This window comes from Coregonus clupeaformis, chromosome 9 (genome assembly GCF_020615455.1).
Source record: "Coregonus clupeaformis isolate EN_2021a chromosome 9, ASM2061545v1, whole genome shotgun sequence".
Classification (NCBI taxonomy): Eukaryota; Metazoa; Chordata; class Actinopteri; order Salmoniformes; family Salmonidae; genus Coregonus; species Coregonus clupeaformis.
Window position 1 is genome coordinate 41,304,874 of NC_059200.1, and position 25,605 is coordinate 41,330,478.

The 25,605-nt window shown below is 42.6% G+C and overlaps 1 protein-coding gene and 1 pseudogene across 2 annotated transcripts; one reads left to right on the forward strand and one right to left on the reverse strand.

The window, feature by feature from the left end:
* Positions 1–490: 490 nt before the first annotated feature.
* LOC121574534 lies at positions 491–15,668 on the reverse strand (annotated as a pseudogene).
* A 3,222-nt stretch (positions 15,669–18,890) lies between these two features.
* Positions 18,891–20,708, forward strand: LOC121574533 (E3 SUMO-protein ligase ZBED1-like). Of its 2 annotated transcripts, XM_041887137.2 has the most exons (4): positions 18,891–19,509; positions 19,832–19,935; positions 20,090–20,168; positions 20,261–20,708. In XM_041887137.2, the coding sequence occupies exons 1-4, from the start codon at positions 18,918–18,920 to the stop codon at positions 20,608–20,610; spliced, it is 1,125 nt and encodes a 374-aa protein (XP_041743071.2). In that variant the 5' UTR covers positions 18,891–18,917; the 3' UTR covers positions 20,611–20,708. The 2 variants fall into 2 exon arrangements, with proteins under 2 accessions (XP_041743071.2, XP_045078659.1); XM_045222724.1 differs by lacking the exon at positions 20,090–20,168.
* Positions 20,709–25,605: the final 4,897 nt, after the last annotated feature.

The window sequence follows — 25,605 nt, forward strand, 5'->3', positions numbered from 1 at the left end:
TATTTGTTATTTTTTGTTTTTACTCATCTATTTTTTACTTAACACTTATTTTTTCTTAAAACTGCATTGTTGGTTAAGGGCTTGTAAGTAAGCATTTCACTGTAAGGTCTACACCTGTTGTATTCGGTGCATGTGGCAAATAATATTTGATTCGAATCAGATGAGGCACGTTCATAGGAACGTCTGTGGATTCTCTATGGTTTTCAGTTGTTGGTGAAAAGCTTTCAGTTACTCTGGGTTGCTGAGAGAGACACCAAACTCCCTCTCCCACACAGCCCTCAGGGTAGCTAGGAAGCCATTTTGGCTCTTACAGGAGGCAGACCAGGGATGGCTGGAGGAACAGGTCCAAGTCACTACGTCTGTCCCTGTTAGACTCACAGTGAGCAGCTTGATAGTGCAGAAGTGTAACCGGTGGGCCTATATCAGAGGGGGACAGTAGAGATCAAGCATGAAAATCAACCCACATATCTCATCTGACTATAATCTACAGCTAATCAATGGGACTATATCTAGTATCTATATTTATGAGCATTGGCCAGTTCAGGGCAACTAACCAATAGGCTCTCCTGTGCGATGAGGAGTTGCTCCCAGCCAATCCTGAGAGGATGCCACATCTAAGGTAGAGGTCTTTGGCACATCTTAGGTAGAGTGAATGGGACAGGTCACTTTCACCAGAGATCCTCGCCAGACTGGCGGCCGTCTTCAGCGATACTGGGTCGTTTTTCATGGCGATGACTTTGGCAGTGTCGAAGCTGGAGTCCACGGCGAGATAACTGGGTGAAACATTTGATTTGATAAATACACAACACGTTCCATTAGCATCAAGTCAGCTATTCAGAGGAACCATCTTTTAATCTACCATACGTTACACAGTGCACTTTTACACCGAGATGCAGTTTTATTAATGAAGATGGGTAAATGCTAATCTGTTATTTGCACGGCTGCCCAGGTGGTGTAGAGCCCCTTGAGCACAGGGTCATCTGGCTGCAGCCTAGCCATGGCCAGGGCTATGGCCTCCCTGAGACAGCACACAAACATGTGACTCACAGCTCAGAGATTACAATGATCACTCCCATTGATAGGCCAGTCACAGATAACAATCTAAAATCCTACCACTAAGTAGAAGGGAATTACTCTATTGGATCTTCTTACAACACTAACTTTAATATTCTTTATAGAATAATTTATGTGTAAAATAACCTGTAGAGCTAAATGACCTGTAGAGCTGGTGGGACTTGAGGAGGTCTATGGCCTCGTAGACCTTGTTGATGGACAGGAGATGCGAGGCAGCCTTGAGGAACTGCTTCTGAAGACACAGCTGCTTCACATAGGCCTCCACTGTACTCAGCCACACCTGGTAACAAGCTGAGGGTTTCACAAATACAATTACACACCTGTATGCATACAAACAGCACTGTACCACAGAGAAACACATAACTTTGCAAGGAGCAAGAGAACAACGAATTATACTAATTGCCTAGTTGGTTGCTGAATCGGAACAGCTTAATATTGTAAATATGCATTCTAAACTGGAATAAATAGAAAAACATTTAGACTTTAAATTAGTGCTCTTTACCCATAGGTGCAACAGAGAGCAGGTGATCACTCGGCTCTCCTTTCTCAGTGGCCACCTGCAGAGCTCCAGCGATGTCACCTTTCCACAGTCTCAGATACACCACAGACTCATATATAATCAGAGAAAGCGTTATAAGTGTAAGTATTATGAAAGTGTTTTAACAAGTGTATAATCATTATGAATGTCTGATAACAATTACATAATACAACATAACATAGCGTCCTCACCCTCCTCCTGGAACACCCTTTAGAGGGCAACTCTATCTGCGAACAGCCCCAGTTGGATGTGATCTCCCAGGCCTGGGACACAGTGGGCTGGAGGGGCTGAGGACAGACAGAGGGGACAAAGACAGGGTCAGAGGTCAAACACTGCTCTATGAGGACATACAATTATGACCTGCCTTATCTGTTTGGACCTTATTTATCTGTATCATTAATCTTAACTAAAGACAACTCCTTGTGCTTTTATTTTATGCTGCCGCCTACACTTGAACATTTTGCCAGTAAACAATAGTTGAGTACTTAGTTGATTGTATACAGTGCCTTAAAAAAGTATTCATCCCCCTTGGCGTTTTTCCTATTTTGTCGCATTACAACCTGTAATTTAAATGGATTTTTATTTGGATTTCATGTAATGGACATACACAAAATAGTCCAAATTGGTGAAGTGAAATGAAAAAAATAACTTGTTTCAAAAAATTCGAATAAATAAATAACGGAAAAGTGGTGCGTGCATATGTATTCACCCCCTTTCCTATGAAGCCCCTAAATAAGATCTGGTGCAACCAATTACCTTCAAAAGTCACATAATTAGTTAAATAAACTCCACCTGTGTGCAATCTAAGTGTCACATGATCTGTAACATGATCTCAGTACATATACACCTGTTCTGAAAGGCCCCAGATTCTGCAACACCACTAAGCAAGGGGCACCACCAAGCAAGCGGCACATGAAGACCAAGGAGCTCTCCAAACAGGTCAGGGACAAAGTTGTGGAGAAGTACAGATCAGGGTTGGGTTATAAAAAAATATCTGAAACTTTGAACATCCCACGGACCACCATTAAATCCATTATAAAAAAATGGAAAGAATATGGCACCACAACAAACCTGCCAAGAGAGGGCCGCCCACCAAAACTCACGGACCAGGTAAGGAGGGTATTAATCAGAGAGGCAACAAAGAGACCAAAGATAACCCTGAAGGAGCTGCAAAGCTCCTTCAGCAGCGGAGAGTGGAGTATCTGTCCATAGGACAACTTTAAGCTGCACACTCCACAGAGCTGGGCTTTATGGAAGAGTGGCCAGAAAAAAGCCATTGCCTAAAGAAAAAAATAAGCAAACACGTTTGGTGTTCGCCAAAAGGCATGTGGGAGACTCCCCAATCATATGGAAGAAGGTACTCTGGTCAGATGAGACTAAAATTGAGCTTTTTGGCCATCAAAGAAAACGCAATGTCTGGTGCAAACCCAACACCTCTCATCACCCGAGAACACCATCCCCACAGTGAAGCATGGGGGTGGCAGCATCATGCTGTGGGGATGTTTTTCATTGGCAGGGACTGGGAAACTGGTCAGAATTGAAGGAATGATGGATGGCGCTAAATACAGGGAAATTCTTGAGGGAAACCTGTTTCAGTCTTCCAGAGATTTGAGACTTGGACGGAGGTTCACCTTCCAGCAGGACAATGACCCTAAGCATACTGCTAAAGCAACACTTGAGTGGTTTAAGGGGAAACATTTACATGTCTTGGAATGGCCTAGTCAAAGCCCAGACCTCAATCCAATTGAGAATCTGTGGTATGACAAAGATTGCTGTACACCAGCGGAACCCATCCAACTTGAAGGAGCTGGAGCAGTTTTGCCTTGAAGAATGGGCAAAAATCCCAGTGGCTGGATGTTCCGAGCTTATAGAGACATACCCCAAGAGACTTGCAGCTGTAATTGCTGCAAAAGGTGGCTCTACAAAGTATTGACTTTGGGGGGGTGAATAGTTATGCACGCTCAAGTTTTCTGTTTTTTTTGTCTTATTTCTTGTTTGTTTCTAAATAAAAATTATTTTGCATCTTCAAAGTGGTAGGCATGCTGTGTAAATCAAATGATACAAACCCCCCAAAAATCAATTTTAATTCCAGGTTGTAAGGCAACAAAATAGGAAAAATGCCAAGGGGGGGTGAATACTTTCGCAAGGTACTGTAGGTCCTCAAAGGTGTAGCTACTGGGCTACATGTCTAATCTTGTGGTATAATCCAGATAAGGATGGACTGAAAGTCTCACCCTCAGAGTTCCTGACTGTGGCCAGGTTGAGACAGTCCTGCTGGAGGTCTTCCCTGGGCCGGTGGTCCATGGACATACTGAGGGGCAGCATGGAGCAAGGCTTCCTCTTCTTTAGAGACACCTCTGGAAGAAAAGACAACAAACACCAGAGGGGGTTGCAGTGGATGGAGACTGATCATGCAGACTTATACTCATGATAAGTTGATGAATAGGACTTGTAACTGTGTGTTAGTTGACAAAGGGGGCTGAGGTTTTCCTGGTCAGGTCACGTGGTCAGGAAAAACTCAGGGCTCTATGAACAATAATGTTCTTGTTGGTTTCTCCACTTTTTTCATTTCTTTCTTTACAGTCAGTAAGGATTTCCCTCCATTTTGCACTTTCTCCACCACTGATCTGTCCATTTGATTACTGGATGAAGAAATTGAAAGGAAATTAGTAGTATGTAAGCTGTATGACATGATAATTCTTAACTTGTACGGCAGCAATTAAAGATGCAATTGAAGAAGATGACTGGATTGAGACAGCCTGAATGTAATGGTAGATGGACCATGGCTACAGTGCTACCTGTCACTGAGGAGATACTAGTGGTCTTGCATAAATAAAATAATACATTGCCATTCAATAGCGGCTGATTGGAATTTGTAGCAGCAAAACCCTATTCCCATCTACAGTATCTACAGTATATACAGTAATGTTTATGCATTGGGACTGACCTGTGCTGTACCGTCATAAGAGACGTGACCAGTCGCCCGTCGTGGTGGGGGCTCCAGGCCAGGCCGGTGATCTTGGCTGTGTGAACCGCCAGGCTCCAATACGCCTCGGTCACCAAAACGGAATTCTCTAGGGGAGTCTCTGAACACAGACAAGAGATTGAAGAGATTGACAGTTATTTTGTGTTTCTTCCATTTGCGAATAATCACATCAACTGTTGTCACCTTCTCACCAAGCTGCTTGTCGATGGTCTTGTAGCCCATTCCAGCCTTGTGTAGGTCTACAATCTTGTCCCTGACATCCTTGGAGAGCTATTTGATCTAGCCATGGTAGAGAGTTTGGAATCTGATTGATTGATTGCTTCTGTGGACAGGTGTCTTTTATACAGGTAACAAGCTAAGATTAGAAGCACTCCCTTTAAGAGTGTGCTCCTAATCTCAGCTCGTTACTTATATAAAAGACACCTGGGAGCCAGAAATCTTTCTGATTGAGAGGGGGTCAAATACTTATTTCCCTCATTAAAATGCAAATCAATTTATAACATTTTTGACATGCGTTTTTCTGGATTTTTTTGTTGTTATTCTGTCTCTCACTGTTCAAATCAACCTACCATTAAAATTATAGACTGATAATTTCTTTGTCAGTGGGCAAACGTACAAAATCAGCAGGGGATCAAATACTTTTTTCCTTCACTGTATATATATTTTATACACACGGGATACAAATGGGATACACAGTGTATATAGTGCATTCGGAAAGTATTCAGACCCCTTGACTTTTTCCACATTTTGTTACGTTACAGCCTTATTCTAAAATTGATAAAATAGTTTTTTCCCTCATCAATCTACACACAATACCCCATAATGACAAACCAAAAACAGGTTTTTAGAAATGTTTGCACATTTATGAAAATAATAAAAAACGGAAATATCACATTTACATAAGTATTCAGAAACTTTACTCAGTACTTTGTTGAAGCACCTTTGGCAGCAATTACAGCCTTGCGTCTTCTTGGGTATGATGCTACAAGCTTGGCACACCTGTATTTGGGGAGTTTCTCCCATTCTTCTCTGCAGATCCTCTCAAGCTCTATCAGGTTGGATGGGGAGCGTCGTTTGCAGCTATTTTCAGGTCTCTCCAGAGATGTTCGATCAGGTTCAAGTCCGGGCTCTGGATTGGCCACTCAAGGACATTCAGAGACTTGTCCCGAAGCCATTCCTGCATTGTCTTGGCTGTGTGCTTAGGGTCGTTGTCCTGTTGGAAGGTAAACCTGAGGTCCTGAGAGCTCTGGAGCAGGTTTTCATCAAGGATCTCTCTGTACTTTGCTCCATTCATCTTTCCCTCGATCCTGACTAGTCTCCCAGTCCCTGCAAAACATCCCCACATCATGATGCTGCCACCACCATGCTTCACTGTAGGGATGGTGCCAGGTTTCCTTCAGACGTGACACTTGGCATTCAGGCCAAAGAGTTCAATCTTGGTTTTATCAGACCAGAGAATCTTGTTTCTCATGGTCTGAGTGTCCTTTAGGTGCCTTTTGGCAAACTTCAAGCGGGCTGTCATGTGCCTTTTACTGAGGAGTGGCTTCTGTCTGGCCACTCTACCATAAAGGCCTGATTGGTGGAGTGCTGCAGAGATGGTTGTCCATCTGGAAGGTTCTCCCATCTCCACAGAGGAACTCTGGAGCTCTGTCAGAGTGACCATCGGGTTCTTGGTGACCTCCCTGACCAAGGCCCTTCTCCCTTGATTGCTCAATTTGGCCGGGCGGCCAGCTCTAGGAAGAGTCTTGGTGGTTCCAAACTTCTTCCATTTAAGAATGATGGAGGCCACTGTGTTCTTGGGGACCTTCAATGCTGCAGAACTTTTTTGCCTCTAAGCAATCCGGTCTCGGAGCTCTACGGACAATTCCTTCGACCTCATGGCTTGGTTTTTGCTCTGACATGCATTGTCAACAGGTGTGTGCCTTTCCAAATCATGTCCAATCAATTGAATTTACCACAGGTGGACTCCAATCAAGTTGTAGAAACAACCTCAAGGATGATCAATGCAAACAGGAAGAACCTGAGCTCAATTTCGAGTCTCATAGCAAAGGGTCTGAATACTTATGTAAATAAGTGTTTCTGTTTTTGTATTTTTATAAATTTCCTAAAATTACCAAAACCCTGTTTTCGTTTTGTCATTATGGGGTATTATGTGTAGATTGCTGAGGAAATTGTTTTATTTAATCAATTTCAGAATAAGGCTTAATGTAAGAAAATGTGGAAAATATCAAGGGGTCTGAATATTTTCCAAAGGCACTGTATATGGTAGCTAAAAAGTATTTGATCCCCTGCTGATTTTGCACATTTGCCCACTGACAAAGAAATGATCAGTCTATAATTTTAATGGTAGGTTGATTTGAACAGTGAGAGACAGAATAACAACAAAAAAATCCAGAAAAACGCATGTCAAAAATTTTATACATTGATTTGCATTTTAATGATAAACCTACCAAATAAACCTACCATTAAAATTATAGACTGATCATTTCTTTGTCAGTGGGCAAACGTACAAAATCAGCAGGGGATTACATACTTTTTTCCCTCACTGTAAAACTAAAGGTCTAGGAAGATATATACACTGCTCAAAAAAATAAAGGGAACACTAAAATAACACATCCTAGATCTGAATGAATGAAATAATCGTATTAAATACTTTTTTCTTTACGTAGTTGTATGTGCTGACAACAAAATCACACAAAAATTATCAATGGAAATCAAATTTATCAACCCATGGAGGTCTGGATTTGGAGTCACCCTCAAAATTAAAGTGGAAAACCACACTACAGGCTGATCCAACTTTGATGTAATGTCCTTAAAACAAGTCAAAATGAGGCTCAGTAGTGTGTGTGGCCTCCACGTGCCTGTATGACCTCCCTACAACGCCTGGGCATGCTCCTGATGAGGTGGCGGATGGTCTCCTGAGGGATCTCCTCCCAGACCTGGACTAAAGCATCCGCCAACTCCTGGACAGTCTGTGGTGCAACGTGGCGTTGGTGGATGGAGCGAGACATGATGTCCCAGATGTGCTCAATTGGATTCAGGTCTGGGGAACGGGCGGGCCAGTCCATAGCATCAATGCCTTCCTCTTGCAGGAACTGCTGACACACTCCAGCCACATGAGGTCTAGCATTGTCTTGCATTAGGAGGAACCCAGGGCCAACCGCACCAGCATATGGTCTCACAAGGGGTCTGAGGATCTCATCTTGATACCTAATGGCAGTCAGGCTACCTCTGGCGAGCACATGGATGGCTGTGCGGCCCCCCAAAGAAATGCAACCCCACACCATGACTGACCCACTGCCAAACCGGTCATGCTGGAGGATGTTGCAGGCAGCAGAACGTTCTCCACGGCGTCTCCAGACTCTGTCACGTCTGTCACGTGCTCATTGTGAACCTGCTTTCATCTGTGAAGAGCACAGGGCGCCATTGGCGAATTTGCCAATCTTGGTGTTCTCTGGCAAATGCCAAATGTCCTGCACGGTGTTGGGCTGTAAGCACAACCCCCACCTGTGGACGTCGGGCACTCATACCACCCTCATGGAGTCTGTTTCTGACCGTTTGAGCAGACACATGCACATTTGTGGCCTGCTGGAGGTCATTTTGGCAGTGCTCCTCCTGCTCCTCCTTGCACAAAGGCGGAGGTAGCAGTCCTGCTGCTGGGTTGTTGCCCTCCTACGGCCTCCTCCACGTCTCCTGATGTACTGGCCTGTCTCCTGGTAGCGCCTCCATGCTCTGGACACTGCACTGACAGACACAGCAAACCTTCTTGCCACAGCTCGCATTGATGTGCCATCCTGGATGAGCTGCACTACCTGAGCCACTTGTGTGGGTTGTAGACTCCGTCTCATGCTACCACTAGAGTGAAAGCACTGCCAGCATTCAAAAGTGACCAAAACATCAGCCAGGAAGCATAGGAACTGAGAAGTGGTCTGTGGTCACCACCTGCAAAACCAGTCCTTTATTGGGGGTGTCTTGCTAATTCCCTATAATTTCCACCTGTTGTCTATTCCATTTGCACAACAGCATGTGAAATTTATTGTCAATCAGTGTTGCTTCCTAAGTGGACAGTTTGATTTCACAGAAGTGTGATTGACTTGGAGTTACATTGTGTTGTTTAAGTGTTCCCTTAATTTTTTTGAGCAGTGTATATATCTTTCAAGACCATTAGTTTTACATAGCTACCATATTTACACTGAGTGCACAAAACATTAAGAACACCTTCCTAATATTGAGTTGCGCCCTAGGAACAGCCTCAATCCATCAGGGCATGGACTCTACAAGGTGTCGAAAACATTCCACAGGGATGCAGGCCCATGCTGACTACAATGCTTCCCACAGTTGTGTCAAGTTGGCTGGATGTCCTTTGGGTTGTGGACCATTCTTGATACACACAGGAAACTGTTGAGCGTGAAAAACCCAGCAGCGTTGTAGTTCTTGACATAAACCTGTGTCCCTGGCACCAACTACCATACCCCTTTCAAAGGCACTTAAATATTTTGTCTAGTCACCCTCTGAATGGCACACATACACAATCAATGTCTCACTCATCTCAAGGCTTAAAAATCCTTCTTAAAAATATCTTATTTTATTAATTTTTAATTTTTACGTAATTTAGCAGACGCTCTTATCCAGAGCGACTTAGTTAGTGAGTCCATACATTTTCATCTTCCCCTTCATCTACACTGATTGAAGTGTATTTAACAAGTGACAACAATAAGGGATCATAGCTTTCACCTGAATTCACCTGATCAGTCTATGTCATGGAAAGAGTAGGTGTTCTTAATGTTTCAAACACAGTGTATATCTTCCAAGACCATTAGTTTTACATAGCTACCATTCCCAATGGAGCCCTCTGCTGGCTCACTGCTGCCTCTGCACCCCATATTACCGTCAGTACCATTCCTTGAGATATGCACACTTGTCTTTAACACAGATCATACAACATATCAACAGGAGATTTAAACACTCAGATCTGAAAATATGATTCGGCACCAGCATACACACCTGGGGAACTCCCCTCACCTATGACAGTGCGGAGGTCGTGGATGTAGACCATGGCGTTGCTGGATCCAGAGGCCAGGAGGTACTGCAGCTCGGGCAGGGAGTTGTGGTCATGGTGCCAGCGCAGCACGTTGATTATCTTATGGTGCTGCTGGATGGTACACAGCAGCTTGAGAGTCTGGGCCTGGTACACCTCTATGGACCTGAGAGAGACAAAGCCAGGAATTATAGTTGCCCCAATATAATTTCAATCACTTTGAGACCTAGTGAAAATGGATACATAAATAAAATGACCACATTCAAATCACTTTTTCCCAAAGTGCATTTAAACTTCTTAATACACTTTACAGTAAAACCGTCAGTACAGCTACAGTCTCATTTTAGACAGGCACTCATCAATCATTTTAGATGACAGTTGCCTCCGGTTAATTCTCCAGGCCTATACACAGTTTAAGGGAATGAGGACTCACCAGTCCTCATTGCCAATGGCCACAACTTTACCATCTGGTTTCCAGCTGAGATCTGTGTGGGATGACAGCTTGTGCTGCAGAAAATAGAACATGACCTTCAAAATGTATTCAAATTACCAACATTATATTCAATTGCACATCGCCACATGCAGTGACTGGGTAAAATACTTATGTAGAGGGTCCTGCTGAAAAGGAATAGATAAATACATAAATGTAGAGAGCCTCTCCATCTCACCATGATGCTGTTGGTGTACTTGATGAGCCTGTCAATGTATGTGGCCTCTCCTGCCAGTTTCCAGGGGTCATGCTGTAGGATGAGGCCCTCTCCAGCACAGCTATACAGGCTGTAGGACAGCCGGTCTCCTGCTCCGCCTGGAGATGACACACTGACTGTTGCACACTGTTTTAGCACCCTGCTGTTGTCTCTCTTATTCACAACACTAATCAGTCAACGATAACCCTGAAGAGGTCACATCTCAATCTCAATGTCCACATGCCACTCTGGGACACCAGCAGGAGGAGGAGCCATGCCAGCAAAAAGTGTCAAAACAAATTAACATGGTCTTTGTTGGTTTAGAAACCATCAGCAGATCGTTCACACAGCAGCAATTATGTTTACTGTTTCAAAAGGCTGAATGATGGATACGGTAATCAAAATGTCATCTGCCGGAAGCTGGTAAAATTAACATTCCACCATCTTGATTTCCCAATGAATGGCTCAGGGAGAGAGGTAAGCGTTTTCTCAACTCAATTATGGAGTATATTACCAAAGCGTCAAGAGATGCTTTCTGCTGACTCATGGCTTTGGCACAACGCCCACCCGCATAAGTTGCTAGGTCAGAGAGTGCTCAGCATACAGTACACACACTTAGATATACTTAAGAGCTTACCAAATGACAGAGGGGGGACAGGGGGTCCCCAGGCTAATGTGTACACAGTCTTTTTGTGATAAGTGCTGGATACCTGAGGCGGCCTGGGCATGATGACCATTCATTAATGTCATAACAGATATGAAATGTAATTATCTTGGTGAGAAATTATGATAATCACTAACAGTTTGGATTTGATTAAACCTCCGACATACAGTATCTCAGATATAAATAGATATATAAATATAGCAGCCTGGTCTCATAGACTAGACGTAACATAGTAAACGTAAAGTAAATGTAAATCCAGGGAGCTCAAATTAGTATGACATGTTACGTTTGGTATGGTTACATAAGACAGATGGTTACTTAAGGCTAAAAAGGCAAAAACTAAAGTAGGGTGGTTGGTCGGGGAGGATGGATGGATGGGTGGGCATATAACGCATAACGCGAATGTCTAGCAACCCAAAGGTTGCGTGTTCAAATCTCATCACGGACAACTTAAGCATTTTTGCAAATTTTGCAACTACTTACTACTTTTTAGCTACTTCGCTAACCCTTCCCCTTTAACCTAACTCCTAACCCTAAACTTAACCCCTAACCCCTAGTAGGCTTGGGCAGTATCCAGATTGTCATACTTTCATACCAACCTTGTAACATCCTGGGATATTAGTTAATACCGGCACTGAACACAAGGGGCGCTATTTTCAAACCCCCCTGAGCCTCTGAGATCCAAAGGTTAGCAATGTTAACAAGTACATGTAAAGCCCCATAGCGAATGCTAACTAAATGCTAACGAGCGTTGCAAACATTTACAAAAAAATGCTACTCACAGTTTGCTGCACGCACAAAACAAATATTAGACAGCAAAGCTCTTGATCCAGGAGGGGATTCGCTGCTGTTACCAAGCAAAGCTTGATTTTGCAAGAAGCTTAGCACTTAGCTAGATAGCTAACTAGCTACTAAATTAGCAAACCAAATGCACAACTGCAGAGCATTTAGCACATTTTTGACAGTTAACTTAATATTTATAAAATATCTAGCTGGCAAACATTTTGTTGTGAATTCCATACTGTAACTAGATCACCTGGCGCGTGTTGCACAACAGTGAGTGACACACAAGGCTCTGGTCTGTCATCGTTGTGTGCTTGTAAACAAACACCACGTGACTCGGGACTACCGGTAAGCATCATAATAAAATGTGACACGTGAAATGAAGAACGCAATCTTCTTTATCTCCTAACATATTGCACAAGTTGATTGCAGGTATTTTACTTAAAAAGTAGCTACAAATATTCAAATGTAGAAAACAAATTCAAATAAATAGTTTCAACGGTATTGAAGAACCATCCTTGTGGCCATTTCCAAATACCCCGGTATACGGTATATAAGGTATATACGGTATACCCCCCAAGCCTAACCCTTAGCCTAGCTAATGTTAGCCCCCTAGCTAACGTTAGCGTTAGCCACCTCGCTAACGTTAGTCACAACAAATTGGAATTCATAACATATCATACGTTTAGAAAATTCATAACATATTGTACGAATTGCAATTCGTAACTCATCATACGAAATGGATGTTGGACATCCACAAAGTAATACATACCATACGAAACGTAACATATACTAATTGGAGTGTCCCGGATTTACATCTACTATGTTACGTCTCTCTCTGAATCCAGGTTGAATATAGATATAGGTCCTGTGTGGCTCAGTTGGTAGAGCATGGCACTTGTAACGCCAGGGTTGTGGGTTGAATTCTCACGGGGACCAGTACAAAAAAAAGTATGAAAATGTATGCACTCACTACTGTAAGTCGCTCTGGATAAGAGTGTCTGCTAAATGACTAAAATAAGGAGTTAGATGAAGAGTTTCTCTTACTTGTTAGAGAAAGCATTGTAGATGCCAACTTTGCCGTCATAGGTTCCAAAAGCTAAGGATCCTTCTTTGGTTGGATGCCAGGACAACTGCAATGAACAAAGATTTGGAAATTGTCACATACATGCGCTAGCCATCTTCACTTTTACCATAAACCAGTAGACAATAACTGATATCAATATGCCCTAAGAGTCTCTTACCGCTGTAACTTTGGACTTGATGCCCTGCCAGAAGGTATTGGTGTCGTACTTGTTCTGGATGGAGAGGCTGCTCCACACACGGATCACGCATTCTCCCACCCCCAGGGCCAGGCAGCCCCACAGGAGAGAAGATCAGGGTGTTCACAAACCCCCAGGGTGGGCAGGGTCCAGCAGTAGTCCAATGACGACAGGTCCCAGCATTTTATCTGGAATAATAAGAGAAGCAAATTGAGTGAGAAAATCTTGCCAACATGGATTCTGGAGTCACTCTCTGCATATAGGGACACTAAGCACTTCTTATAGACTGCATGTTTGATTGACCATTTATAGGGCTACATTTTGACTTCTCAAAAACTCACACAATACTCAAAGTGTCACTGTTGTCAAAAGAGTCATTCAGTAAATTGCTTTAAAGCTGCCTCGAGTGGGTTTAAACCCATCTCACCTCTCTGTCCATGGAGGTACTGAGAAGGAGCTCTCTGTTGTCCTGAACACACACTGAGCTTATGTTGAACACGATCCTAATGTGGTTCTGGCCCTCTGAGGACGCTCCCAACAGGCTTCACTTCTGCTTGCCTTCCTTGGTGAGGTCCCACATGATCAGCTCACCCCTACACACACGCAGAGGGAAGTTAGTACAGTGTTGGCAAAATGACTTCTCAAAATACTAAGTATTAGCATGTTGCCGACAAATCATATTTATAATGATTAATGGTACTATCCTCAATTATGTTTTCATAGATCATACCCAAAGCAGCTTGACACGACTTGTGATGGCTTGCCCTTGGGCCAGTACACAGTGAGCCAGATTCTCTCCTTGACCGCCAGATCCACCCCTGTCCCTCTTCTCTTCAGGAACGGCAGCTTCATGTTCATCACACCTGACAGAGGAGGGGGACATAATCATCTTTAACTCCAAGAGATGGGACCCTCTTAAAGAGCATACTGCACCAACTCTCAATAGTTGTATGATAACCATTAAAAGCTATGGAGGATGCAGGTCGATAACTCAGTTAGGTTGTCGTCTCACCTTTGCCCTTCAGCGTGCTCCAGATTCTTATGGTCTGGTCCTTGCTCCCAGATGCAAGATAACACCCCTTCTCTGTGCCCTCTGGTTGTTTTTGAAAATATAATTTTTGCAAAAAAAGGGGTAAAATGTCTTCTGTTAACCAGATCTGATGACTACAAATACTGTAGATAGTCTTCTCAGCATGCCATTTGTCACTGACTGAATGCATTCGGTACAGCATCTTCTAACCCACGGTGTTGTTGTTGGGCGTGCTGTAAAGCACCTCTTCATTGGGCAGTGGGGCCCAGGCCAGGGCGTGGATCTTGTCGTCATGGCCACGGAGACGATGCACCACCTCACCCTTCTTACTGATGTCAATCAGCACAATCATGCCATCTTTGTACATGAGAGATTGAGATACATAGCCATTTGGAATGCTTTCCTGGGAAGTCATTTGTCCCTGGTATTTGCAGTGTGTGATGGATGCATTTTAATGGATGCAGTGAAGTACACTTCTCAGCATGAGCAATTACTACAGCTCAGTTGGTAGAGCATGGCGCTTGTAACGCCAAGGTAGTGGGTTTGATTGCCGAGACCACCCACATGTAAAATGTATGCACGCATGACTAAGTCTCTTTAGATAAAAGCATCTGCTAAAAGGCATATATTATTGTGCACGCATGCACCACTAGAGGTTGTATATCTTACCCCACAGCAATATAGTGTCAGTTGTGAGCAGAGCAGGACAGGCAGAAGATATTCCTTGGTTTAAGGAAGAAGCTTTGAGTTTCACCAGTGTTGTACCAGTAGCAGACCACAATGCCTTTCTCATCCCCTGACACCACAGGGTTCTTCTCCCCGGGGGAGCAGTGGAGGGCTGTGATGGTGTTCTGTGGGCCAATGTTGAGACAGTACTTAGATACAATATTTACACTTAGAAGAACTGTATTTTTCCATAAGCAAATTCATCATACCTGGTAGAGACAGACAAGATGGAATCAGCACTATCCTGAAGGTTTCAGAGTGGAACTAAGCTGGTGAGATTTATGCTCCTTTACTATGAGCTTCTCATCTGTGTCCCAGAATTTAACAGTCCCATCATCAGAGGTACTGGCACAAATATGGCTTTGGCTGGCATGCTCTCTCCCACATTCTGAAATTGCATTTTTGTCCCCCCCCAGTTTTATTATTGGAATGTGATACAAAACGAGGCAACGGTGTGCTTTAGGACAATGCAGACGCATCCGAGTGGTCGGGTAGCTTGTTTGGAGTGTTTATAAGACTGGATTAAAAAAATACTATAATAATAATGTATCCCCCCCCCCCGAGACCAGACCACAGATAGAAGAAGGAAAACATTACTAAATAGAGGATCATGGAGGAGGAAGACCTGAGGTTGAGGATGATGTACAGTATATAAATCAGGGATGTGTCGCATTTTTCAATTTGAGAATACATTCAGCTGGTAAAAATATTTCTGGAAAATTATTACTGAAGCTGAATCAATGTCCTGATAAAGTTAGCCTACTGTTACACTAAAAACACCACATTTCTAGTGGGATTTTAGGATGGTTAGATGAAGCCGAATAGTTGCATTTGTTTTCTCATACAGCCAAAACTCAATAGCTCTCACCGCTAGGGTCCATGTGCTTTTTGGTCAATTAATATGACCTATTACATGACAAGATAAAAAAAAGAGTAAAGGGTCATTCCTCGTTTATTTGATTTGAATCTGAAATCAAACAACACATAAACGTTTTTTGTATTTTGTTTAATTGTCTAAAGGAAATATTAAATAAAGAGAAACGGAATAATGATTTGATTATTGAAACGTTGTGTTTTTAATTTTCGGTTCTGTTCAACCCGTGCATCGTACGTTTTGGCCAATTAATAGTCATGGCTTCCTGACAACACAGAAAATGATAAATGGGTCTTTCTTTATGTTTTAGATCTGCATATGTAATCGAATAAACAGATAAGCGTTATTTTATTATATTTTATTTTATGTTTCTCATTCCAATGATTTGATGATTGACAGTCACTGTAGTGGGTCATGTGACCAGTCCTGAGTCCAAATTGGCCTAGATCAGTGAGACAGTCAATCCCACAACTTTTACAACCTTACCGACTAACCAGTAGCCTACATAATTGTGGATAGGTTCTATAACATGCCACCGATCACCACAAGCTTCAGCGCCTACAAGCTTTGACAACATGGCCACATGGGTGAAATTCTGGTGAAATTCGCGCGTCATGACCAATGATCTATACAGTGGTCATGTCATGACCCATGTAAAACAGTTTTTAGTTTAGCCTATGTCAGGATCTGGCCATTTGTGATGAGCCTATATGCTACATCAATAATAGGGTATGATGTAAAAAAATAAATAAAATAAAGAGCTCTGATGAAAAACAATGCGCACGTTGCGCATCGGAGAGTTTCAAAGAACGTGTCATACGCTATAGCTCACGGATAGGTCACCGATGCGCAAGGTGCGTAAAGACCAGGGCCCGGTTTCCCAAAATCATCTTGGTATCTTTAGAAACTATGTTTCTAACAATGAACTTGGCCTTAAGATGCTTTTGGCAAACCGGGCTTTGGGCATCGTTTCCCAGAGCCTTCGTATAGTGTTAAAATCATCATTAAAACCATCTTACGATGCATCTTTAGTAGCAGATGTGTTTCCCATAGCCTCCGTTAGTAACGTGGCTCTTGAAACCCTTGCACATCTATGAGTGATCCAGACCACTCATAGAGCAGCTGAAGTGCACCGTTAGGCTTATTTTCTGCCTTCCCTCACAAGATATAATTCTAAAACAATTTATAAGAGTTTTGTGTAAATAGAAATGATCATACAATAATAAATGTTTCATTTGGGTAATGTATAGGCTCTGAACAAAAATATAAACGCAACATGCAACAATTTCAAAGATTTTACTGAGTTACAGTTCGTAAAAGGAAATCAGTCAATTGAAATAAATTCATTAGGCCCTAATCTATGGATTTCACATGACTGGAATACAGATATGCGTCTGTTGGTCACAGATGCCTTAAAAAAAAGGTAGGGGTGTGGATCAGAAAACCAGTCAGTATCTGGTGTGACCACCATTTGCCTCATGCAGTGCAACACATCTCCTTTGCTGTTGATTGTGGCCTGTGGAATGTTGTCCCACTCTTCTTCAATGGCTGTGCAAAGTTGCTGGATATTGGCGGGAACTGGAACATGCTGTCATACACGTCGATCAAGAGCATCCCAAACGTGCTCAATGGGTGACATGTCTGGTGAGTATGCAGGCCATGGTAGAACTGGGACATTTTCAGCTTTCAGGAATTGTGTACAGATCCTTGCGACATGGGGCCGCACATTATCATGCTGAAACATGAGGTGATGGCGGCGGATATATGGCACGACAATGTGCCTTAGGATCCCGTCACGGTATCTCTGTGCATTTAAATTGCCATCGATAAAATGCAATTATGTTCGTTGTCTGTAGCGTATGCCTGCCCATACCATAACCCCACCGCCACCATGGGGCATTCTGTTCACAATGTTGACATCAGCAAACCACTCGCCCACACGATGCCAAACACGCTGTCTGCCATCTGCCTGGTACAGTTGAAACCGGGATTCATCCATGAAGAGCACACTTCTCCAGCATGCCAGTGGCCATTGAAGGTCAGCATTTGCCCACTGAAGTCGGTTAGACCCCGAACTGCATTCAGGTCAAGACCCTGGTGAGGACGACGAGCATGCAGATGAGCTTCCCTGAGACGGTATCTGACAGTTTGTGCAGTAGGGGTGTAACGATCCATCTACTACATCGATGTATCGATTTATATTCCTATGATCCAACTACATCGATCTGTGCTCGGCGAGTTGGCCTTTTGGACAACATATATCAATCTAACATCGTTTTAAAATGTAATAAATCGATTGTATTGATACTAGGAAATAACCCATTGGATTTAAGCACGTCAGACTTTATATGGATGTTTTTTCTTAGCACTTTTAATGATAAAGGCTTTAAACATTACTCGATTCAGTCTGCCTATCCGTGACATCATCGCCCCGCGCCAGCAGCAGCGCAAAGGCGCAAAGACAACAAAACATAGCATGGCGGACGACAGAGGAGAAGCCGACGAGCGAGAAATTATCAAGCCACCATTGCGGTCCAGTGTGTGGAAACACTTTGGCTTTTGCAAAGACGGAGATGTTCTAAATAAGTCGCTCGCTGTTTGTAGGATATGTAAAGGTCAAGTAAAGTACAATGGCAACATGACAAATCTCTCCAACCACCTACTAAGGCGCCATGGGATTTCACACAACACCGACCGTCCAGGCACCTCTTGCAGCGTTCCCGCTGCTACAGCAGCGAAAGGTAAAGTCAACTCTGCAGAAGCCTCAGGTCTCGCCTGCATGTTTAGTCAGAGACTAGGCCAAAACTCAGCTCGGGCGAAAAACATCACGGCAACAATTGCCAAGTTTATCTGCAAAGACATGCGACCCTACAGTGTGGTTGAAAATCCGGGATTCCGTGAAATGATTCAAACATTGGAGCCAAGGTACACAATACCAAGCCGACCACACTTCTCAGAAAAGGTTATTCCTGCATTGTACGAAAGTACTAAGAATGATGTGAAGCTGTCGCTTTCTCAAGCTGAACGAGTAGCGATAACGACAGATGGCTGGACGTCATGCTCAAATCAAGGGTATGTGACAATTACCTCTCATCACATTGATCCGGAGTGGAAAATGAAGACCTTTGTTCTGCTAACCAGAGTTTTAAATGAAGCCCATACTGGTAAAAATATTGGCGCGTTACTGCGTGAAGCCTGCATGGAGTGGAAAATCTACGACAAGAATCCTGCCATTGTCACAGATAACGCCAGGAATATGATTGTGGCCGGTGCAGAAGCCCAGTTCAGTCCACACATTACCTGCTTCGCACATACACTCAACCTTGCCTCGCAGAAGGGTTTGGGGGTGGACCGTGCTTCCAGGTTGTTGGGGAAAGTGCGAAAAATTGTTGGATATTTTCACCGCAGCCCGATTGCATGTCACGCCCTACAGGAAAAACAAACTCTGATGGATTTACCAAAACATAAACTGATCCAAGACATAATCACCAGATGGAACAGTTCATTCGAAATGCTTGAACGTTTTTTGGAACAACAGCCAGCTATAATGGCAACTCTGATGTCCAAGGATCTACGAAAGGGGGTCACAGATGTAGGCACGCTGAGTGAGAGTGATATTGCCAACATGGATGACATTGTTCAGTTGATGGGTCCTGTCAAAATGGCAACCACTGTGATGTGTGAAGAAGACCAGCCAACTCTCTCTGTAATTGCTCCTCTTCAAGCAAAACTGCTGAAACACCTACAGCCATGCGAAGACGACTCAACCCTGGTTGCAGAGATTAAGAGGGTGATGGCCAGTGACCTCTCCACACGCTACAGAGGCACCCAAGATGCTCTCAACATAGGTAATTAATTTGGAGTCTTAATTAAAATCAACTTGGTTAATATTTTAGGTTATTAGACTGTATTAATTTGTAAAATGCCACACCTTTGCGTTTTCAAGTTTGAATTTGAGTTGTTTTTTCATATGGAAAAGTAAACAAGATATCTGCAATACAATTCTTAGTTCATGGTGGCTTTACATCATCACTGTGCCACATTTCTTTTAAACATACTAAAGTTTAATCTTCTGATTATTTTGTGTATGAGGAGGTGGTCATCACTTGCAATTTCAGGTCAACTTAATTTAATAATGCAATGAATGCAATATTCTTGTTCTTTAAACAGCATCAGCGTTGGACCCGCGATTTAAAGAACTGCCCTACCTGGAAAAAGAGGACAGAGAACAGGTCTACACAAAACTGGTTTTTGAGGCAGAAGTGTCCCACCAGGTAACTCTTCTCTCCTCTTTCCTCTGCTCTTTTCTCTTCTCCCCTTTCATTTGTCCTCTCTCAAATCTCATCTGTTCTTTATCTTCCTCTAAATTTATGTGTGCAGTATTACAGAGCAGAAATTTGAACAGTTCACACATTCTTACATCAATAGATGCAAGCAATGGGAAATCAGGAGGAAGACGAGGGAAGCTCAAGCACAAAGCTGTCAGGATTCAATGAAGAGACCACAGGTGTGTTTCATGTGATACCAATAAAAGATTGTTGTTGTTTTGTATTAATGAGAAACATGACTATATTTTGAAATATATTTCTTATATTGTAGCTCCAAATGAGTCACCTCCTTGTAAGAAGAAAGCCTTAGATGCGCTGTTTGGCGATTCCTTCACCCAAAGAGAAAGAAAATCCACAAGCGAGACAGCCAGAGCAGAGGTGTTAAGGTACCGAGCAAAAGATGCGTTGCCTTTGACTGAAAATGCCATGAAGTGGTGGAGATCTCAGGAGAAAGAGCTACCTGTACTTTCCACCCTTGCTAAACGGTACCTGTGCATTCCAGGCACCAGTGTGCCAGCAGAACAAGTTTTTAGTACTGCTGGCGACATAGTGAACGCACAGAGAAGTGTTCTGCGGCCAGATCATGTTGATCAGTTGATATTTTTGAAAAAAAATCTGTAGTCATTGAAGAGTAGCCTAGTAGGTTACACTTGATCTTTTGTTGAATATTGTTTGTTTATTAAAATGAGAGTAGTAGCAGGTTCATCCACTGCTCATTCAACCTGAAGAAATGTTGGTTGCACTTTATTTTTGATATTAATACTGTATTTGTATTGTAATGTTGAAAAACAAAAGCAGAAGTAGCAGGTAAACCTACTGTTAATTCAACCTGAAGAGATGTTGGTTGCACTTTATTTTTGATATTAATATTGAATATTTTCATGTTGAAAAACAAAAGCAGAAGTAGCAGGTAAACCTACTCTTTATTCAACCTGAAGAGATGTTGGTTGCACTTTATTTTTGATATTAATATTGTAATATTTTTATGTTGAAAAACAAAAGCAGAAGTAGCAGGTAAACCTACTGTTGAAATGTTGGTTGCACTTACTGTACTTTTATTGAAAATGTATTGAATATTGAAAATGAGATCAGACAATTTTAACTTCCTGTTAATTCAACCTAAAGTGTTGTTTGCACTTTATTCAAATAAAATGTGAATGCATTTGCCATTCATTGTTGTTTACTTGTTTATTTATATTCATAATTAATTGATACCTGATTCCATTACAAGAAACAGGAATCTAGGAAACTTCACCTGCACTGTCCAGTATCCAGGTATTTATTTCAGTCACACTGGTTGAATTTTTTGGCTAAAAGGTTACTGAATCGATTTCAAGTCACTGAATCGTTTCGGATCGTATCGTTCTAAATGAACCAATATCGTCCTTGAATCGTATCGACAACCACGAATCGTGATACAAATCGAATCGTTGTTAAAACGAATCGTTACACCCCTATTGTGCAGACATCTTTCGGTTGTGCAAACCACAGTTTCATCAGCTGTCCGGGTGGCTGGTCTCATACGATCCCGCAGGTGAAGAAGCCGGATGTGGAGGTCCTAGGCTGCCGTGGTTACATGTGGTCTGCGGTTGTGAGGCCGGTTGGACGTACACATTCTCTAAAATGACATGACAAGGTGGCTTACGATAGAGAAATTAACATTAAATTATCTGGCAACAGCTCCGGTGGACATTCCTGCAGTCAGCATGCCAATTGCACGCTCCCTCAAAACTTGAGACATCTGTGGCATTGTGTTGTGTGACAAAACTGCAAATTTTAGAGTGGCCTTTTATTGTCCCCAGCACAAGGTGCACTTGTGTAATGATCATGCTGTTTAATCAGCTTCTTGATATGCCACACCTGTCAGGTGGATGGATTATCTTGGCAAAGGAGAAATGCTCACAAACAGGGATGTAAACACATTTGAGCACAACATCTGAGAGAAATAAGCTTTTTGTATGTATGGAACATTTCTGGGATCTTTTATTTCAGCTCATGAAACATGGGACCAACACTTTACATGTTGCATTTATATTTTTGTTCAGTGTCATATTTGAAATGGGTATTTGTAACATTTTGTCAAGATTAGTTTTAACCCAAGCTAAATCTTATCCAGTACAAATTGGAAAAACCTGGAACACTATAAGCGCCAAGCCATTGTAAGACATCAGCAGAACAACAATAATACAGTATACTGTATGGCTGCTATTCAGCAGATTGTTACTCTCCAAGATAACCCGCCGCGCAGTCCGTTGGTGTATATAAATGCGCATATTCTCAACAACCTGAGCCCGTTGCACTCACAATGATGGGCAAAAATATAGAATAAATGATAGTCAGACTGCTCGACCTCGTGTCCCCCTCAATCAGCCAACCAACCCGCTGCAACTTTGCGCTGAGTGCTGAGGTGCAGCTTCTAACAGCCTTATACTTTTACGCAGTGGGGAGTTTTCTCCAGGTCCTTGGGGATGGACACGTCCTCAGATTATTATTATTTTTTAAATGAAAAAACAAAATGTGTGCAGTAGAGGGTTAGTTATTGTATATATTTGCGGGCTAAAAGGAAACCGACAGATATTCATTTTATTGATAAGTTTATTTGGCAGGTACAAATAAGCTCATTTCCAACTGTAGTCCCTAAAACATCTACATTTTACATTTTAGTCATTTAGCAGACGCTCTTATCCAGAGCGACTTACAGTTAGTGAGTGCATACATTTTCATACTGGCCCCCCGTGGGCCAGACATAGGTGAACATCTAGACATGGAAACATTATATACAAAACAGAAAAACATAAATACATCATAGAGTTAAAAAAAAACAGAGATCAGGACATAACACAGAAGTCAAAACATTGTGGTGCAGTGTGCTAAAGTACTGTGGAGGAAAGAAGACAACCGGGGTTCAAATCTTAAAATTAATCAACATTACATGACGAAAATAGATTATGGTGTTATTTATTTTCATTCATAATAACTAATCTGAAAAATGTATAGGTCTCCGTTTCACATGAAATGTGGGCTATTAGTCGTGTTTGCTTATGACGCAAGCGGCATCGATTTCAGCACCAGGGAACTGGACAGCTCCCCCAACAGAATCGTGAAAAACCTAATGTGCCCCCAACGACACTCTTAGCTGTCGCTCTTACAGTTTCACTCTATGTGCTTGTTTGCGAAACACTTAAAAAGTTGGATAGTAAATAACGATGTATTTGGTACAACCGTCGTAATGCTTAAAGGGGCAATCAGCAGTAGAAACAATAACAAAGCGGAACTCCCACCCCTGGTTCGGTAAAAAGCTAAAGGATGGAGCTGGAGAAATTATACCAGTCTCAAATTAATAGACAGGGCTTTGGATGCAAGGACTGACCATCCATGTTGTCAAAATTCTGTTTTTAGCCATGTTTTAAAGCTAGTGTTTGTGGTATCTGAACAAATTATGACTTTGCTAATGGTTGCAAATGGTCTTAGAGGATGTTGACTTAGCTTAAGGGAGCATCTGGAGAGTAGTTCTATAGGGGCACCCTAAAGCAGAGGAAGTCTGTTAGGTGGAGTCCTGGGATTGGTCTGTAGGGGAAAACACCCATATCAGGTTACATAGGATATATACTATGGTTTGGGACAAAGGACGGGGAGAATAACATATTAGAGATTGGAGCCGGTTATTCTCCAGATATCGGCAGATATCTGTAAATTGACGCTGGAATCCTTTGATATAATAAACCTTTATAATCAAAGTACAGTGTCAGCGGATTTCCTTGTTCTCACAGCATAATTAGCATCGTTTTCTCGACACTACATGTTTGTTTAGATGTTTTGTTCACAAACCGAATAAAGCAAGCGTATATTTTGGGTTCCGATGGGGTACTCATGATGCATTTACAAGTTATATTCTTTAAGAATCAATGGGTACATATAATTAATGTATAAATCCCAAAATTGATGTGGTAACTGCTGATTGCCCCTGTAAGTTACATCACAACTGGGAAACTAGGCCCTGATCAGTCGTCTCTCATGGACTGTCACCTCCAGTGTTCTCCAGACAGTCCCGGGGAAAGTGCCTCACACTTCGAAAACCAAATTGGCAATGAGGTAGGCTAGGCTATGGTTTACAATGCTTATTTTTCCAATTATGTAGGCTACTATGCCGTTGCAGGGGCACATAGTGGCTCGCCATATGATGGAGAAAAAGTATCCTACGCCTACAAGTGGATATCGAACAACGTAAAACGGCCTTTCCTCTGCATCTCTCTGCGCTGCTCTTTCTTTGACAACCAGCAGCTGTTTTGTAGAATTCCACGCTTCCCGAATTTCCAGCTATTTTGCTATTGCCCCGCATCTGTGACACAGATGGAGCAAGATATTAGGCCTAGGCCTATGTGATCAGAGGTGTCAGATAAATTACTTCCCAACGATTTCACAAGTTATGGTATTTTTGCAATATTGTGGGGCAAATGTTTCATGGAAATACACGTTACTTTGACTGGACAATAGCGTACGATTCGATTAAGCTACATATTAATAGGCCTACGGTAGCCTATAGTTTATAATAGAGGACAGGGTTTATGCAGTATTGCATGGTGTCCGTCTAAATAGCCTACCAGTAGTTTCGGTCAAGCTTTAGGCCTAATTGCGTCCATAGGCCTATTGACTGTGGATCTGTCCCGCTGGACTCAAAGGCTACTTGAGCTCACTTACCCCAAAGTTTGAGGTAGGCCTAAGTTAGCAGGGCTAGAGAGCGTTGTCTGGAAGGCTGCTGTCACGCGTAGTAGTGGCATTCTGAGATTCAAGGTGAAGATCCGTGTCTGGGTGTTGGAGAGGCAGCCTGTTCGCTCATTCGTTGGTCGACATCCTCCATATTAGGCTAGCAGGCAATGCGGAGACTGGAGGGACAACGAACAGTTAGGTATACAAGTCAACAGGATGACATATAGCCTAAATAACTCACGCTGTATTAGTAGGTAGGTTCGGAAATGACCATGTCTCAACAGCAGAGCTGGATAGCTTTGTATCCTGTAGCCTCCCTCTTCCGTCTCTCGTCCTGGGCTCCGAGCAGAGGTCATGTTTCTCCTCCCCGGAGTTACGCGCCTCTGTTTCGAAACACCGCCTTTTAATACAGGTAACCAGCCAATGTAGAAATGTCAGATGGAGGTCTGCTGACAAAACTTCCCTGTCGAGACCTACAGAGTGAACAAGCTCTCCAAAACAATAGCACTGCCTATCTCAATTACTTAGGCTAAGTCTCTATAATAGTGGCTATAATTGTCTCGCCCGTTGCCTCTCATCCAGAACACTCTACACCTGCGTCTTTTTATCAACGCTGTCCAGGACCCTGAACCGGTCAGAATACAGGTAAAACAGGTCAGTGCCAATTAGAGGCCAGTGCCTGAGATGATAAACAAATTGGTTATAAGCAAGCCTATAGCGCACACGTTTTGTTCATGTAACGCCTCCACATATTTGCATTATAAATGTCATAATGAGCGGACATATAGGAGCTTATTACAGGCCTAAATATATGATCTGAGGCTGTTCGGACTTAATAAGGGATTACCATGGAGAAGCCCAAGAATACCGCAAAGACGCATCAAACCATATAGTGGCACCCTTTTGTAT

What these genes read in the sequence shown, in the direction of transcription:
- LOC121574533 (XM_041887137.2), top strand. Translation starts at nt 18,918, where the DNA reads ATGATTGTGGCCGGTGCAGAAGCCCAGTTCAGTCCACACATTACCTGC. An exon ending in CCAAGATGCTCTCAACATAG is followed by an intron (nt 19,510 to 19,831) that starts GTAATTAATTTG and finishes TTCTTTAAACAG; the next exon opens with CATCAGCGTTGGACCCGCGA. An exon ending in ATTCAATGAAGAGACCACAG is followed by an intron (nt 20,169 to 20,260) that starts GTGTGTTTCATG and finishes CTTATATTGTAG; the next exon opens with CTCCAAATGAGTCACCTCCT.